General features: G+C 57.7%; 2 protein-coding genes across 4 annotated transcripts in view; one reads left to right on the plus strand and one right to left on the minus strand.

Moving 5' to 3' along the window:
• TMEM63A (transmembrane protein 63A) overlaps nt 1-6,274 on the plus strand; it is a 26,129-nt gene extending 19,855 nt beyond the window's left edge. For both annotated transcript variants that reach the window (XM_044267403.1, XM_044267404.1), the window contains exons 16-24: nt 970-1,076; nt 1,201-1,287; nt 1,712-1,774; nt 2,180-2,342; nt 2,683-2,788; nt 3,222-3,389; nt 4,010-4,125; nt 4,430-4,492; nt 5,183-6,274. In XM_044267403.1, the coding sequence (XP_044123338.1) occupies nt 970-1,076; nt 1,201-1,287; nt 1,712-1,774; nt 2,180-2,342; nt 2,683-2,788; nt 3,222-3,389; nt 4,010-4,125; nt 4,430-4,492; nt 5,183-5,308 (999 nt within the window). In that variant the 3' untranslated portion in view covers nt 5,309-6,274. The remainder of the gene's footprint in view (nt 1-969; nt 1,077-1,200; nt 1,288-1,711; nt 1,775-2,179; nt 2,343-2,682; nt 2,789-3,221; nt 3,390-4,009; nt 4,126-4,429; nt 4,493-5,182) is intronic.
• EPHX1 (epoxide hydrolase 1) overlaps nt 6,246-18,033 on the minus strand; it is a 27,193-nt gene continuing 15,405 nt past the window's right edge. For both annotated transcript variants that reach the window (XM_044267406.1, XM_044267405.1), the window contains exons 4-9: nt 11,553-11,780; nt 10,891-11,020; nt 10,237-10,442; nt 9,420-9,528; nt 6,988-7,113; nt 6,246-6,659 (exon numbers count right to left, since the gene is read on the minus strand). In XM_044267406.1, the coding sequence (XP_044123341.1) occupies nt 6,458-6,659; nt 6,988-7,113; nt 9,420-9,528; nt 10,237-10,442; nt 10,891-11,020; nt 11,553-11,780 (1,001 nt within the window). In that variant the 3' untranslated portion in view covers nt 6,246-6,457. The remainder of the gene's footprint in view (nt 6,660-6,987; nt 7,114-9,419; nt 9,529-10,236; nt 10,443-10,890; nt 11,021-11,552; nt 11,781-18,033) is intronic.

Genomic DNA, 18,033 nt, shown 5'->3' on the forward strand with positions numbered 1-18,033 from the left:
TCTGAGGACAGACCCCTCCCAGATCTCTGGTCCATGGCTGTTCTGTAGTTAATTTAGTCTCGTCTATTTCAGTAACATTTTTTTTTAAAGATTTTATTTATTTATTTGATGGACAGAGATCACAAGTAGGCAGAGAGGCAGGCAGAGAGAGAGGAAGGGAAGCAGGTTCCCCGTTGAGCAGGGAGCCCGATGTGGGGCTTGATCCCAGAACCCTGAGATCATGACCTCAGCCAAAGGCAGAGACTTAACACACTGAGCCACCCAGGCACCCCATCAGTAACATTATTTATTTATTTATTTATTATTTCTTTGAGGGGGAGATAGAGAGAGAGAGAGAGAGAGGGAGGAGGTGGGGGAGGGGCAGAGGGGAGAGAGAATCCCAAGCAGACCCCACTGAGTGTGGAGCTTGACTCAGGGCTCGATCCTATGACCCTAAGGTGAAACCTGAGCCAAAACCAGAAGTTGGAATCTCAAGCGACTGTAACACCCAGGTGCCCCTCATTCAGTAGCATTTTCTAGAAACTGGCCTTTATCGAGTTTCTGAAGTATGCCACTTGGTTTTCACCAGATTTTCTATGGTTATGCTCTTTTTATCAGGGAAAGTGTTGAGTCTATGAGCCCATGTGATGATAATCGTGGGTGCTGTGGGCTCACATGGGATGGGGCCCCCACTGGGCAGGCGGGGCTGAGTGGGGGCTGCCCCAGGGCGCCCGGCTTCGGTGTGCCCACCTCCCTTGGCAGCCACTGCTGGTTGTGTATCTGGGGACCCAGAGATGATGGGGGCTGCCTGTGAAGTTCCTTGCTTCACTTCGAAGAGCTTTACTCCCGTCCAGGCCGGTTACGGCCTGTTCGGCCAATGTCATGGGACACACACCCCATCCAAGGCCCGGTGTCGGCTCCGGGGGATGTCACCGTGTCACGGTGCCCACGGCCCCTCCACTTGTCTCCTCTGTGGACCTTGTTTTCCAGGACCCCATCATTAGCCAGTTCTTCCCGACCCTTCTGCTCTGGTCCTTCTCAGCCCTGCTCCCCACTGTCGTGTACTACTCCACACTGCTGGAGTCTCACTGGACCAAGTGAGTGAGCACCGCGGGTCCCAGCCCCCACCCCCAGGGCAGGGCCCCACCCCCTCCAGCAGGGGCCTTCCGGGTACCTGGAGCACCTGGGGGACTGGGAGGACCTACCTACGGCTTCCTGCAGGTCTGGAGAGAACCGGATCATGATGTCAAAAGTCTACATATTTTTGATCTTCATGGTGCTGATCCTGCCTTCCCTGGGCCTCACCAGGTAACCCACTGCCGCCACCTCTGAGAGTTCACATCGGTTGGTCCCCTCCGCCGGTCCCGGTAGAGGGGATATGGTCTGGGGGTGGGGTGCACACATCCCTGACAGCATCCGCGCCCGTCCTGCCCACTCGAGGTGCTGTGGGGCTCACGGATTCTTCTGGAGATGAGGTCTCTTCCTTAAATGAAGCTTGAGAGCAAAACGGAGCTCGGACCTTCCCCGTAGGGAACGGAGAATCTGTTTTAAGGGAGGGAGTTGCTGGGAGAGTGGCCTGACCGTTTACCCTGCAGTTAAGTGGCATCTTAGACAAGGAACGTGGACCTGGAGGTCCTGCCTGATGCTTTGAGCAGAAAAATGTGAAAATGCCTGGTGAGTGCAGCGAGCGCTGGACAGAAATTCTCATGGCCCTCGTTTTTTTTCCCCCCAGTCTGGACTTTTTCTTCCGGTGGCTCTTTGACAAAACTTCCTCAGAAGGCTACATCAGGCTGGAGTAGGTGTCGGCCGTGCCGCATTTGGGAGCCACCGTCCCTGGGACACATCTCCCGAGGGCTCGGCTGGGGCGGTGTGTGGGGGGGTGGGTGGTCCAGAGCACACTCTGGGACAGTTCTCTCCTCCAGCGGCCTCGGGGCCCGGTACCTCCCCAGCACCCCTCCCAGCCCGGGCAGAGCCTTCAGTGGGCACAGGGGGAGGGGATCCACTCTGTGCCAACTGCCTAAATGTGGGTCATCTCTGAGGGTGGAACTCCATTAGTGGCCGTCTTGTTCGTTCTTTGAGACTTATTCCTGAGAATGGAGCCACTTGGGGAGGGAGGAACAATGAACCCTGGAGGCTCCTTCCGTGGTGGGAGAGAGGCTCCCGGCCTCGGCTCACCCCCCACCCACCGGCGGCCCCGCAGGTGCGTCTTCCTGCCTGACCAGGGTGCCTTCTTCGTGAACTACGTCATCGCCTCGGCCTTCATCGGCAACGGGATGGAGCTGCTCCGGCTGCCAGGCCTGGTGCTCTACACCTTCCGCATGTTCATGGCCAAGACGGCAGCCGACCGCAGGAATGTCAAGCAGGTACAGGGGCGCAGCGGGTGGGGCCTGGATGTAGACTGCCCCCAGGACCCCAGCCTCTGTGCCATGCTGTGTGGCTCCATGGGGGGCCTGACCCTGAAGCCTGCGGGTTGGGGTCACTTTCTGTCTGTCCTGAGCACCCCTGATCAGAATGAGAGACACCCGAAAGGCCCACGAATCCTCGTGGCCCTGGGTGGCCTGGGTGGGAGCCCAGGGAGGCTGGGGATGCAGAGGGCAGAAGGGATGCCCAAGAGGTGGGAGTAGCCGTGCGCCTCCTGTTTCGGAAGTTGTCCCCGCGCTGTCCCCCGGCAGCCCGGACTGAGCTCCTCGCCCCTCCACCCAGACCCAGGCCTTCCAGTACGAGTTCGGCGCCATGTACGCGTGGGTGCTGTGTGTCTTCACGGTCATCATGGCCTACAGCATCACCTGCCCCATCATTGCACCCTTCGGTGAGTGGCTGGGGGTGGGGTGCTGGGTCACCCTCCGCCGGAACGGCTCTGCAGTGGGCCGCCCGCACTCAGCCAGGCCCGCACCGCTGCACGCCACCGGGATCTCGCCACCACATGCCACATGGGCTGCCAGGCAGGTGTGGTTTCTGTCCCCCTTTCGCTGATGAAACCCAGCGATGAAGTGGGATGCAGTGAGGAGCAGACCTGGATTTGAACTGGGGACCGTCTGACCTTGGAGACCAAAGTCTTGCCACTAAAGTAAACATCAGGTTCCCAGGTTTCCGCACCAAAATATGTATATATTTATACATTAGACATCCTACTTGGGTTCCAAATGGGCAGGCTGCGGAGCCAGTCCCGGGAAGCAGGAGGTGGTGGGCCCGTGGCTGGGGTGGCCCAGCCGGGCCTGCTGTTCACAGCCCCACCTCCGCAGGCCTCATCTACATCCTGCTCAAGCACATGGTGGACCGGCACAACCTCTACTTTGCCTACCTCCCGGCCAAGCTAGAGAAGAGGATTCACCTGGCAGCCGTGAACCAGGCTCTGGCTGCGCCCATCCTCTGCCTCTTCTGGCTCTGTTTCTTCTCCTTCCTACGTCTGGGTGAGGGGCCCTTCTGACCAGGGTGGGCTGCGGGGGTGCGGAGGGGGGCTCACGGTGCTGCGTGCACACCGGCTGGTCGGATTCCTCACTGGGGTGCCCTATCGGAACGTGGGTCCCGGACAAGGGCTGGTGGGGGCAGCAGGGCCAGAGCTGGCCGGAGCCCGGGGGACCCCGGGGACCCCAAGTCAGTGGAGAAACCTTACAGAGAAGGCCAGAGAGGAACCAGAGAGGACAAGCCAGTGTAGGCTGCCGTTTGGGGCGCGGGTGGGCCCAGGTCTTCAGCACAGTGCAGAAGTGGGGGCCCATGGGAGGAGAAGCGGCCACTCTCAGCCTATGAAAAAGGCAGAAGGATTGTGACCGAGCCCTGGTCAGGGGAGGGGGCCTCCATCCCACCTAGCCCAGGGCATGGAGCTGCCAGGGAGCTGGCCCAGCAAGGAAGCGGGGCTTGGGGTCCCAGCTCCTGAAATCTGACCAGGGATGAGCCAGCCGTTCAGCGGGTCCCCCTCCGGCTGCTCCTGGCTAGATGACACTCTCCTGGCCTCGGGAGAGTTTCCACGTGGTTGCCGCACCAGCTGCGGCCCCTTTCCCCCCCAGCACGGCTGGCATCCCTCTGTCCCCAGGTCTGAGGGCCCCCCTCACCCTGTTCACGCTCCTGGTTGTGCTGCTCACCATCTTGGTCTGTGTGGCCTACACCTGCTTCGGATGTTTCAAGCACCTCAGCCCGCTGAACTACAGGGTAAGGGGTTCCACGGGGACGTGGGTGGGGAGGTGGTGGGGGCGGTCCCTACCTTGTCACAGTCCGTCGGCAGTCTTGTCCATGTTTTGTTTATCCATGGGGAAGGCATGGGTGGCTGGGTGCCATGTGTGGCTTCCCTCCCCTCCCCCCAACCCCCGCACGGCCCGCTCCCCCAGCCTGCTGCAGGGAGCTTGGTGCCCGCCAGTACTGTCATCCCAGGTGGTAACGGTCGGTTTGTTCCGAGGCTGCTGGTTCAGGGAGATGGGTTTTGTTGACCACGGTGAGTCTTTGCTGTCATCTGCAGACGGAGGACTCGGGCAGTGACAGAGGAAGTGAGGCAGATGCCCCCAGGCCAGCAGCCTTCACGGTAAGTTCTCCTTCTTCCCCAGCCATCAGCCTGGGGGGCTCCCTGGGGCGGAGCCGGAGGGGGGGGGGCACAAAAGTGCCTCGATCATGTGGCAGCCAGGGTTCCAGAAGGAATCCCTAGTCCCACGGGATGCTTCACCGGCACTGGTAAAGCCACATTCCAGAAGTGATCGCTGATGCCCGTGAAGCCACATTTGGCCAAGATGCTGCCCCACCCCCTGGTTCCGGTTTCAGGCCCTGGTTCCTTCTGTGCAGGTTTCATGCCCCCTGCGCTCAGGCCTCTCCCAGGGCAGTGTGGTAGGGGCCTGTGGCTGCGGAAGTGTGCAGGAAACAGGGTGGCCCCAGTGCCTGCCGTGGGAGGCCCCCAGGGTCCCTGCCAGAGACCCAGGGTAGAGCAGCCTTCTCTCCTGCCCCTGCCTTCCCTGGGCCAGGTGCTCCTGTGACTGTGTGTCTGTCCTCAGACCAGCCCCAGTGGGGAGAGTGTTCTCAGAAAGATGCATTCCCGGAGGTCACCTGCCCCTGCAGACAGGGGAGGAGGCAGTACAGATGGAGGGCCCGAGTCCCCTTCTTCACTGGGCTCTGGGGCCTCGCAGCAGGAAGCAGGGGAGGAGCGGGTTCAGAGTCTCATGCCCGGCTCCCCCTGCACCCCCTACTCCAAGCACTCAGCCCCTCCTCCCCTGTTTGCTGGCAGCCCTACGTGCCCCGGATTCTGAGCGGCCTGTCCTCAGAGAGAACAGCCCTGTCCCCGCAGCAGCAGCAGACCTATGGCGCCATCCACAGCATCAGCGAGACTGTCCCAGGGCCCCGGGGACAGTGACAGCAGCGTACCTGCCTACCAGGAGGCCTGAGGGCTGCCGGGCCAGACTCGGAGCCAGGAGAGGAGACCCAGGCCGGAAGGTGGCTTGACTCAGGCCCCAGCCGAGCCCAGGATGACTTCCCACCGGTTTTAAGCACAGCTGCTCTTAAGCGATGGAACCGGAAAGGTGTTCTTGCCCTTGGCCGAGGGGGCAGGCTGGGACTGCCATGGGGTGGTGAGCACTGGCCTTTCTGGCCACAGTAGAGGGGACGGGAGCTTCGCAGCTCTGAGCCCGGCTCATTTCCAGGTCCCCCTCCTGCACAAACGTCCAGCTCTGTGGCTGGGATGCCGTCCCTGGGGATTTTGGGCAGAATCCCATATTAGAATTGTGCACCCATAGCCCCACTGCCGTGGTGACGGACTCTGGTACGAGGGAGGACACGCGACTTGCCAGCCCCAGAAGACCCCTCAACTAGCCAATAACCAAAAAGCCTGCAGCGGATCCCAGCTGGAGAGGGGGTCCAGACGATGGCTGGTGTCCAGCCCTCCCCCTCCAATCTGGGAGCTGCTGTGGGAACAGGCGGGCAGTGGGCCAGGCCCTGCTGGCTGGGCTGCAACCCTGGCTGAAAGGACAGGTGGCTCCTTCCTTTTTCTCCCTGTGGGGATGGGGACTGGCAGCCTCCCACGGCCTCCAGGGGGTGCCAGAGGCACAGGGGCCAGGTGGGTGGTAGCCCAGGCCACCTGCCACCCACCCCTCCTCCCCCAACAGCAGCCCCATACTCTGGGCAGCCAGGGACATGAGGAGGGGGTGGAGTGTCCTGGTGCCCCCCGCCCCCGGGCCTGTTCCGCCCTTCCCAGTGGGGACCCCCCTCCCCAACCCAGACCCAACCTGCCAGCTGTACTGGGATGGCTTCCCATTTGGGACGGGTATGCCCATGTCACCTGCTTCCAGCCATTCTTAGGAATAGAATCATTTATCATCACTGACATGCGTGTGGGAGCGCTGGAGGGGGGCAGTGAACAGGGGGCCAGCAGGGGCGGGGGGACAGGTGTGGGGCGTACATCATTGCAAAGAGAAGAGGGAGGTCTCCCTGCTCCTTGGGAGGGCCCTGGGGCGGGAAGGACAGCTGTTGGCCGGGGAACTGTGGGTGACAGCCAGCCCCACGGGCATCAGCGCTGCTCCAGCAGCCCCACGAATTTGCAGATGTCCCGGGCCAGCAGCTCTGGCTCCTCAAAGGCGGCAAAGTGGCCCCCGCGGGCCATGTAGGAATAGGAGACGAGTTTCGGATACTTGAACTTCACCCACTTTTCCGGCACATGCATTAACTCACAAGGGAAGGCAGCAAAGCCTGTGGGCACATGGACCTTGATCCTAGAAGGAGAGAGATCCCACTGAGGGGCAAGGTGGCATCCTGGTCCCCTTCCGTCCCCTGAAGCAGGGACTGGGGACGGGGGAGTAGGGGTCTGTTTGCCCACCCACAGGGAGCTGGAAAGGACAGACCCAGGGTTCTAAACACCCTCTTTAATTCCAACCCACTGGAGCCTCCTTCTGCGGAAGAGCCAGCTGCGCTGCAAGGTCTGGCCATCAAAGACCCTCCCTGGGGGTCGAGCCTCTCAGGGGGTGGAAAGCCGGTGGTCTGGCTGCTCCCAGCCCTGGAGGCCCGTTGGCGGGCACCTGCTGTGGGCTCGGCCACACTCACCGGTCGTGCTTGTTGGCCATGAAGCCCTGGCCCAGGTTCTCCTTGTAGAAGCGCTGGGAGGAGGCGATGGTGCCCGTTGTCCAGTAGAGCATGACATTGGTCAGCAGGTCATCCAGGGAGAACTTCCTGCAGAAGCAGCCCCGGGAGGCTCCTCAGAGCCTGGCACGGCCTTCAGGCTGTGAGCCCTGGGGACCCCCACCCACCCGGCCTCCTGCTCAGATGCCCAGGCAGGTGCATATTATCCCTGAGGCTAGGCAGGCTTGGGCCTCCCCGCCCGGCACGGGAACCCACCCAGGCTGTGGGGCTCCACGCATTCGGAGGAAAGAGCCATCTGGTTCTTGCTGTGGGGGCACATGGAAACCTGAAACCCCACATGCCACCTGGGCTCTGTCCTGCTCTTGCTGGGTCCCCTCATGCTACCCTGTGTCCAGAGACCCCAGGAGCCCTCCATGGCCTCCCCTGTCCAGGTGCTGGTGCCCACCACCTCTGCCCCCCAATGCCCTCCCCTTACTCATCTTCCGCCCCTCTCAGCCTCCAGCCTTCCCTCCCAGAAGAGCCCCCCAATGCGCCCAGATCCATTAGCTTCACACCTTGCCCCCCGCCCCACTGCCATGATACCCCTTCAATGCCATCAGTCCCGTCCCTTCTGGCACCCAGACCCACCTGATGGTCCACAAACCCCAGGGGACACCAGCTCTGTGGAGCAGCTACCCTCATGCCTTCCCTGCTCGATTCCAGATCTGGGGGCTTCGGAGAGCTGCGCCTCCCATGCTCATCCCTTCACTGGCGTCCTCCAGGGCCACTCTCCCTCCCCTGCCCACAGTCTGGGGTCCATACCACCCAGGCCTACCTTCCCGTCTCCCCTCTGCCCCCCTCTCTGCATCCCTGCAACTGCCAACCCACACTTGCCAACCCTTGTCCAGGTAGGGGCTTCCCACCAGACTCTGTCTCTACCCCCCCACCCCCCGTGTTACTTGCCCAGCCTGCTCATTCCCCTGGAGCACAGAGAAAGTAATTTCCTCCCCTCAACCCCTCCCTGGGGCTCGGGATTGCCCATTTCAGTCCCTAACCAAGCAGGCACCTCCCGCTCAGCAAGTTCACACCGGAAGCAGCCTGCATCTCTGCCGAGCCCCTGGTGGACACGCACGCTCACAGATGCAAGTGCTCCCACACGTGCACGCTCATGTGTGTCTGTATCCAAATCCATGTGCACACTTCCCCCATCCAAATGGGCACAGACGCTCCGAGGCTCTCCTCCTCATTCCCTAGTTCCTGCTTGATGAAGGGCATCCCTGCAGCCCGGTGGGGAGCTAGAAACTGCTCCCTCCGCTGCTGCCTCCCCCCACTCCCACTAAGCCCTGGCTATCCCCGCTCCCCCACCCCTCCCCCATCCCCACTGAGCCCTGGCTGTCCCTGCTCCCCCTAACCCCCCCCCACTGAGTACTAGCTGTCCTGCCATTCCTTGCCTAGGACATGCTGGTAGAACCCCTGTGCCGCCAGGCCCTGCCCAGCGTGGGGCAGGGAATGGATCCCCCCCTGAGGGCTCATGCTTGGGCTCATGGTGTGGCCCCCGCATTCCTGCCCCCATCCTCGGCAAAGTCAGTCTTTCCAAGAGCACCTCGCTTTTCTATCCCTCCCACCTTCGCTTCCGCTCTTCTCTCTGCCTAAACTCTCCTCCATCCTTTTCACCGGCAAACTCCCACTCACCCTTCAACGTCCCGATCAAATAGATTCTCCCGGTCATTTCCCCTCCCTGCCCCAGAGATGGAGCAGATCCTCCTTTCTCCGGACTCGCACAGCCAGGGCTCACTCGTCCAGTGCGTGTGTGTCGAGCTCAAGCTTCCTTCTAGGTGCTGGGGCTAGAACACTGCCTCGACATGGTCCCCGCGTCCCAGGTGGGAGCCAGCCCCAGCTCACCTCACTCCCACCCCAGCACTGTGTCTGGTGCTCTGTGTGCCCCCAAAGCAAAGAAGAGAGGGATGGACGCTGGAGAAGCCAAGTCAGGGCTGACCTTGATGGAGCCCGAGTCAGGCCAGAGGCGTGGAAGTCACGTACTCCTAGGCTCCCTGCACTTGCCTCCAGGCCTGGCTTCCCCAGGGCACACGGTCAGGTGGCCACGCTGGGCTCTCATGGGCTCTGGAGGGAAGGGGTCCCTGGCTGCTCCCACCTCTTGGCAATAAAGGGGGCTTGCTGCCCTCTGACCCGCTGATCCCAGGAAGGGACTGTTTAGCAAAAGGACCATAGACATTCTCCAGCCCTGTATCCCGTTCCTGACCGCTCTACTGTGAGGCTTGGAGAGAGTCGCTAGGCCTCTCTGTGCCTCTGCTCCCTCATCCAGAGGAACTGGGGCCGTATTCACCAGGGCGAGGGTCCGAGGGGCACCCAGACATAGGTAGGACATGCTGGCTGGCAGCTAGACGGCAGGGTCTCACCTCTCCAGGCCTCCATCCTCCAGGTCTCGAAACTCCGAGTTGGTCCAGGTAGAAAACTTCTCCAGGATATAGGCAGCAAGGCCCACGGGGGAGTCGTTCAGAGCGCAGCCTGGGGTGGGGAGGGAGAAGCAAGGGAGGGACTGACTCAGGCCTGGGACCAGCTAGCGGTCAGGGCCCCGTGTTGGGGTACAGCGCTGCCCTTGCTCCTGGGGCGCTCATGCACCCCCTATCTACTTGACCCTTGGCCTTGGAACACTCATCTGAGAAAAAGGGGTAATGCTGTCCCCACTGCTCCTGGGTCTCTCCATGGCACGGGAGGCTTCCCATGTTTGGGGAGACCCAGATGGGGTTTTGGGGTGCCTGGCTGGCTTGGTCCAAAGAGCATGCGACTCTTGATCTGAGGGTCGTGAGTTTCAGCGCACGTTGAGTACAGAGATTACTTAAATAAATAAAAAAAAACTTAAAAAAAAAGGGTGGGGTTTTTTAGTTTATATGCTCTGATTCTTAAAAAATAAGAAACAGCCTCAAAGTCCAAATTAGGGGAACAGTTCCAAATGCATCCTGACCCCCTCCAACCCCCAGAGTCCTGGGGCTGCCAGGCCACAAAGCTCCCTGCTCAACTTAGCCTCAGGGTGCTGGGCTCGGGGTCCAGACCCCAGGGCCCACCGAGTCCGCTCCAGCAGGTATCTGCCTGGCCTGACCTCTGCCCAGCACTGCAGCCCGAGAACGAGCTCGGATCCCTCCCAGGAGGATTCTGCCCATTCCGAGCAGCGTCATGGGGTTGGGTGAGGCCCCCTGGCCGGAAGCACGCACTCACCCACGGTGTCGGGTTTGGTACACTGGATATGCATGTAACCGCTCTCCCTTAGCAAGCTGTAGAAAACCTTCTCCCTGAAGGGGAACAGCAGCTCCATATCCCTCTGCGTGTAGCCGAAAAGCCGCGGGAAACGCCGTCCCAGAAGGAGGGTCAGGATGCCAGGATTTACAATGAAAGCCATGTTCAAGTGCAGGCCTTTCACGTGGCTGAGGGCAGAGGGAGGGTCTGGGCTGATGCAGGGCTGGGGGAGGGGAGATGAGCCCTCTGGCTGTGGTGCCAGCCCTTCTGGAACCTGCCTCTCTGGGGCGGCCCCATGATGGGGAGAAAAAGACAAGAGTTTCTAGAATGTTCTGGTCTCCTCCAGGGCTTGGTCCTCCAGAAAGGTCCACTGCCTGACTTTCCCCTCCTCTACTTGCCCCCTCTGCTGGGGCACCTGGCTCAGAGTTCCCAACCCCTTGTGACTCCCAGGGCAGAATCCACCTCAAGGTGCCCCAGGCCCAGCAGGGTGATGGGGGGGCCTTCACTCCCCTCTCCCAGGCCCATAGACACCATGCCTGGGTGAGCCCCAGTAAGCATGCACCAAGGCTCAGAAGGGGTGCCCAGGTGGAACCCCTGCCTGGATGGCAACCTCCCCCACATGACGGGGATCCTCACCTGGGCACCATCTGGGCTATGTTGGTGCAGATCAGGGCCCCCCAGTCCCCGCCCTGAATGTAGAATTCCCGGAAGCCCAGCCGCAGCATCAGCTTGTAAAAGATCCTGGCCGTGGCCACGGAGTTCAAGCCTGGTTTGGAGGGGAGAGAACAGAGTCACGGAGGGGTCACTCCCTGGAAATTCCTCATCTCCCCAACAGCCCTTGCCCCAGGCTGGGGTAACAGCAGCTCAAGAAGGGGAGAAAGAGTACTGGGGCCCCATGGCGGCCTGGCCACTGGTGTGTGCCCGGCCTCTGGTGGGAGAGAGGGTCAGTGAGTGGACGGCCACACAGCAAGGGGCGGTGGGCTCAGGCTGGCACCGTGAGGTTCTGGGGGCCTGTGCTGTGCGAGGGCTGGCCTGGATCAGCAAGAAGCACAAAGGTGACCCTGAACCACTGCGGCGAGCCCCTGAGAGCCCAGGAGTGCAGGCCCCGAGGCCAGTGCTGGCCCCTGAGGACAAGCTGCTCTGCCCATCCCCCACCCCCCGCCCCCCGCCCCCAGGAGAGCCTGAGAAGGAGCGCTAGCCATCTGGGCCCTACCCCCAGGCGCCAAAGGGAGCTGCCCCTGCTGGCTCCCTGCCTGTGGGAAGACCTGACCCTCAGAGGCCCCAGTAGTACTCTGTACCCTTTTTGGAGGATGCCTCCGAGAAGCCGTAGCCAGGAATGGAAGGGCAGATGACTTCAAACACATGCTCCTCGCTCAGGCCGTGGCTCCTGGGGTCAGTCAGGAGCGGAATGATCTTATAAAACTCGTAGAAGGAGCCGGGCCAGCCGTGCACCATCAACAAGGGCTTTGGGGTGCAGCCAGATGGTGGCTGGGGGGGCTTCACGTGGATGAAGTGGATGTCCAGCCCTGGGGGACAGAGCACAGTTAGCCCACGGGGATGGGCGAGGCTGCAGCCATGGCTCCCCCTTTGTGCACAGTACCCCCCTTCCCAGAGCTCGGGCAGCACCCCACGGTACTGAGCACAGCGGCCACCCATGCTGGCGGCGTGTCTACTGGGTGCTCCAGCCACAGGGGTGCCCTGCAAGGTACAGACTGGGACCATGGCCCTTATACATGGGAGCATGAGCCCTGCCTGGGGCTGGCCGGCCATGCACTTGCCAAGGCTGCCTAATATCGTGAAGACTGGGGGAGGGGCGCCTGGCCGGCTCAGTTGGTAGAGCGGATGCCTCTCCTGATCTCAGGGTTGGAAGTTCGAGCTCTGTGTGCGTGTGAAGATGGCTTAAATAGAAAACCTTGGGAAAAAGAAAAAAAAAGATCGAGGGGCACCTGGGTGGCTCCATCGTTAAGCGTCTGCCTTCAGCTCAGGTTATGATCTCAGGGTCCTGGGATCAAGCCCCGCATCGGGCTCCTTGCTCTGTGGGGAGCCTGCTTCTCCCTCTGCCTGCCTCTCCCCCTGCTTGTGCTCTCTCTCTCTCTCTCTCTGTTTCTCTGACAAATAAATAAAATCTTAAAAAGAGATTGGGAGAAAAAAACCCTGTCTATCCAGCACTAGAGGCTGAAAGAGATTATAGGTTTACACTGGAATATGATACATTTGTTTAAGATGACAGTGTAAATATGTTTTTATTTAACATGTAAAACAGCTCACTGCCAATTGGTAAAAGCAAATCACCAAGTCAAATATCTCATTTTTGTAAGCAGTCACGTGTGTTGTGTATACGTAGACTGTGTGTATATGAACTCACATGTATATACATTTTAAAGTCTGGAAGGACAGACCACAAACACCTAAAAAGTAGCTTCCTCTGAGCAATGGAGAGCGCAGGCGAGCACGAGAGGGGGTGGTAGGGGCAGAGAGAGAATCAGACTCCTCGCTGAGCAGGGAACCCGACGGGGGGGCTCGATCCCAGGACCCCGAGATCATGACCTGAGCCGAGGCAGCTGCTTAACGACTGACCCACCCAGGTATCCCCAATTATTTTCAGTGTTGTGTTTTCTGAACTTCCTAATACTTCTGAAAGGGATATAAATTCAGAGCACAGCTTCTTTTAAGTGGAGACATTTTTTTAAGGTTGAGTGGCGTGCTGGGCATTAGGAACACATCCAGGCCAAGGGTGCGTGAATGGGTTCCAGTGCCCCCCGGAGTCCCTCCGAGGGCAGTCCCTTCCCAGGCAAGTGACCTGGAGAGTGCCTGGGCAAACACGGCCTGCGCTGCTGTCCCCTGTGGGGCCCCGCTCCACGACTAGCTCTCGTTCGGGGCCACTGCTAATTCATTACATAAACAGTACATGTTTATCAGAAGAAATGGAAAATCCATATAAATCAAAAGGGGGAAAATCACACATAATACGACTAACTGAAGAGAACATTATGTTGTCTTTCCAAATTTTTAAAAGTAAATTTGTTATTTTGGAACAGTTTTTTTTTTTTTAAGGATGGGGCTCAAACTCATGACCCCAAGGTCAAGATTAGTGTGTTCGGGCTGCCTGGGTGGCTCAGTCGGTTAAGTGTCCGACTCTTGGTTTCAGCTCAGGTCTTGATCTCAAAAAAAAAAAAAAGAAAAAGAAAAAAAAAGAAGTTTCAGGCTCCATGGAAACAGCCAGGCACCCTTATGGAACAATTTCACATTTATAGAAAAACAGTGAGGCCGTACAGGAAGTTCCCACGAACCCACACCCAGCTTCCTGGTCATTAACAGCTTACATTAGTCTGGTACATTTGTTACAAGGAACGAACCAGTACTAATACGTTCGTAACTTCACTAAAATCTATCATTTATTCAGATTTCCTTAGTTTTAGAAACATTTTTATTTTTAAAATTTTCTGGCAGGAAGAACACTTAATCCCTCCTCACAAACTGGTTCGCATGGCATCCGGCACCGCCAACTGCAAGCACGATGCAAGATGCGCCCGCGGGTGTCTAGAACTTACTCTGGCATAACTGAGACTCTATGCCCATTACCGAGTGTCTCCCCGCCTCCTGGCCCCCCCATCCTCTTCTCTGCCTCTAGGAGCGTCACAGTTGGGGATTCCCCCCATCCATGGGATCGTGCAGTATGTGTCCTCGTAGGACTGAATTATATCACTCAACGTGAATGTACTCAAGGTTCACCCATGTGGTCAACGAATGTACTCAAGGTTCACCCATGTGGTCATCTAGGGCAGGGCTTCCTTCTTTTCTAAAGACTGAATAATACTGACACAGACAATGGACTATGGCTCTGATGTCCTGAGTTTTTACCTAACATCCTTTTCCTGTTCCAGGATCCCATCCAGGACCCCATGTTATGGTCTGCTGTCATGTCTCCTTAGACTCTCTGGACTGTAGCAGTTCAGACTTTTTTTTTCAAGATTTATTTATCTGAGAGAGAGAGAGAGCCATGAGCGAGCAGAGGGAGGGGCTGAGGGAGAGAGAATCCCGAGCGGGCTCCCGGCCCTGACTTGGGGCTTGATCTCATGACCCTGAGAAATCACGACCTGAACGGAAACCAAGAGTTGGACGCTCAACTGAGAGGACCACCCTTTTCAAAGAAATACAGATCATCACTTTCTTTGAGCAAAACCAGAACCCTACATACACTCTACTTCCGAGCCTTTTCGTCTGTGTCCCTCCAGGTTGCCCGCTCTAGCGTTCATTCTGGAAGGTAACTGTTCCTCCTCTGGAACACACTGCACCATGTGAGAGGGTGTCTACCTCAACTGCGTGCACAGCTGGGCGGCCCCACGCATACACACGTGTGCTGGTGTGCACGGGTGGTCCCTGGAGGCGTGCACGTGAGCTCGCGTGTGAGGGAGGCAGGAGCTGTCCGGGGCGGGAACCGGGGAAGGAGAAGGGGCGAGACCGAGGCTGCCCATTCACTGTGTCCTTGTATACTGTTCGAATTTTAAATACTTGAATTTTAGGGGCGCCTGGGTGGCTCAGTTGTTAGGCGTCTGCCTTTGGCTCAGTTCATGATCCTGGGGTCCTGGGGTCGGGCCCCGCGTTGGGCTCCCTGCTTGGTGGGAGGCCTGCTTCTCCCTCTCCCTCTCCCCCTGCTTGTGTTCCCTCTCTTGCTGAGTCTCCCTCTGTCAATAATAAATAAAATCTTTTAAAATAAATAAATAAATAAATAAACACACACACACACACACACACACACACACACATATATATGTGTATATATATGTATATACATTTGAATTTTAAAAATGAAGAAAAATTTTCAAAACTCATACTTCCTAATTTGCCCTACAGGGGGCTTTCCTTGGAGGAGGAAGCAAGCCCCCTGCCCCCCAGATTTCCCCACTTGTCTGTGGTGCTGTGGGCTGCTCCAGGCCCAGGATGTGGGCTCCTGCTGGGTAGCAAAGGGGACATGAGTGGAGGGGGTCAGGGACCAGGGCCCGAGCCGGGACAGGGGCTGGAGATGAAGGGTAAAGTGCGAAGCTAGTTGGGGCCCTGAACCTCAGCCTCCCAGTGACTCACCAATGCTGTCTTCTCTAGGGTAGGGGGGACAGGCTGGGCTGCCCTGAGCCCTCTGGAGGCCCCACCTGCTCACCCCCAGACTCTGAGGCTAGAGACTAATTTCCGGAGGGAGACCCAGGCTTCCTCACAGGACAGGAAAGCAAATGCAGAGCCCTGAACATGGGGTAGGGGCAGAGAGGACCCCGGAGAGGGGTAAGCTTGCGGGATGAATAAGGATGGCAGCAGACAGAGGGAGGAGGGAAGAGGGAGACTTCCTCGGACCACGCAGGCTGGGGACCCAGGGAAACAGAAGCACAAAGGCTGGCTGGGCCGGGGTCAGGCCGCCAGCCAGGAGAAGTGGCTGACCCGCACACGGGTTCAGTCACAGTGGGCTGCGGCCCAGGATGACTCGATGCCCGAAGTTAGTCCCTGTGGAGCTTGCACTGTTCTGTGCCATGATGTCTGGGGGGCAAGACTTTCTCAAGCCTGCAGCTGCCAGGAAGGGAACAGCCTTTTAGTGCCACTTGCCTCTGGGTTTTTGAACATGCTGTTCCCTCCTCCTGGACTACCTTCCCCACATAAGTGGCAAATTCCTACTCATCCTTTCAGTCTCAGCTTACATGCCGCCACCTCCTCCAGGAAGCCTTCTGTCACACTTCCAGGCAGTACGTTGGGCTCATGAAGCTCCCAGAGCCTCCTCCCTCACAGAAACCCTCACCCTGTGCTGGGGTTGTAAGCATCACCCCTGAGTGAAGGCAGGGAGCCCGTTCCCTGGCCATGGGGCCTCAGGCCCAGCAGAATGCCTGGGTCCAGGAGATGCCTGCCTGTCAGTACCGGCTAGAGGACTGGGGAAGAGCTGGGGCTGCACAGCTGGCGATCCCAGTCACCGTGAGGAAACCAGGCCCTCTGGCTCAGCGGTGCGAAAGGCAAACTTTGGAAATCACATACGAGGACCTGTATGTACTTCAGCATGGAGGAAATGGTTTAGGTCCTCTTGTGAGGCTCGTGAGGAAGACATCAGTGTCCCCTAAGGGGCACAGCAACAACCAATTTATATTTAAAATTAGTCCTCACCTTATTAAAGTTACAAAATAAAGTTACAAGACCTAGCTCTCTATTAAGCCTTTGAGTTCAACTCACAAATATTTTTTTCTCCATACTGTTGACATTTTATTATTATTTTTAAAGATTTTATTCTTAAGTCATCTCTACACTCAGTGTGGGGCTCAAACCCACAACCCCATGATCAAGAGTCACACACTTCACCGACCAAGCCAGCCAGGGGCCCCAACATTTCTTTTGATTCTAAATCTTTCTAGGGTTAAGACATGCTTTTCCAACAGACAAACAGACCAGTGGAACAAAACTGAGAGCCTGTTAATAAACCCAGGATGTACAGTCAACTAGTCTTTGACAAGGATGCGGAACAGGAGAGAAGATGGTCTCTTGATCAGCGGTTCCGGGATAACTGGATATTCACATGGGAAACAATGGAGCTGGACCCCTACCTCACACCACTCACAAAAATTAACCCGACATGGATCAAAGACTTAAAGGTGAGACCTGAAACCACGGAATTCCTAGAAGGAAACAGAGACACAAAGCTCCCCCGACGTGGGTCCTAGTGATGGTTTCTCGGATGTGACACCTAAAGTTCAAGCAACTGAAGCAAAAAATAAACATGTGGGACAATATCAAGCTCAAAAGTTTCTGCAGAGCAAAGAAAACCATCCACAGAGTGAAAAGACAACCCGTGGAATGGGACAAAATACCTGCAAACCGTGTGTTTGATAATGGGTTAATCTCCAAAATACAGAGAGAACTTATATGGCTCAGTCGCAGAAAAACCACCCAATTAAAACATGGGCAAAGGACCTGAACAGACGCTTCTCCAAAGCAGACACCCAGACGGCCAACAGACACATGAGAAGATGCTCAGGGAAATGCCAGTCAAAACCACAACGAGATGTTACCTCCCACCCGTCAGAATGGCCACGATCAAAAGACACAGACGAGAGATACCCAGTGTTGGCGAGGATGCGGGGGAAAGGGAACCCTCGTGCTCTGCGGCTGGGATTGTAAATGGGTGCAGCCATTTACAGGATGGAGGGTCCTCAAAAAATGAAACACACAACGACCATATGGTCCAGCAATCCCGTTCTGGGGAAAATGAAAACATTAATTCAAAGAGATATCCGCTCCCCGAGTTCACTGCAGCATTATTTATAGTAGCCAAGTCATGTCTAGGGATGGAGGGATGGATAGAGACATCGTGTGCATGTGTGCATAATGGAATATTATTCAGCCAAGAAAACCGAGGGAACCCTACCACCCGTGACAACATGATGCCTTCATCTCGCTAAGTGAGATAAGCCAGACGGAGAAAGGCAAATGCTGCAGGATCTCACTGATACGTGGGATCTCAAACAAAACAACAAACAAACTCAGGGAAAAAGGTCAGACGTGTGGTTATGGGGGAGTGAGAGAGCTGGAGGCGGGGGGGGCGGTCAGAGGGTTCAAACCCCACATGTAAGGGAAGGAAGCACCGGGGGTGTCTCGTAGCCGAGCCTGCTGTGGGACTTGGAGGGACGGTAAAATCCCGAGTTCTCGCCACATGGAGACAAGGGCTTTGTGTCTTTGTGTCGTATCTGTGGGAGCAACTGGATGCTAGTGGAGCCTCCCGCCCTTCACTGCAGACGTCAGCGAAACCATCACGCA

This window comes from Neovison vison, chromosome 10 (assembly GCF_020171115.1).
Source record: "Neovison vison isolate M4711 chromosome 10, ASM_NN_V1, whole genome shotgun sequence".
In the NCBI taxonomy this organism is placed as follows: Eukaryota; Metazoa; Chordata; class Mammalia; order Carnivora; family Mustelidae; genus Neogale; species Neogale vison.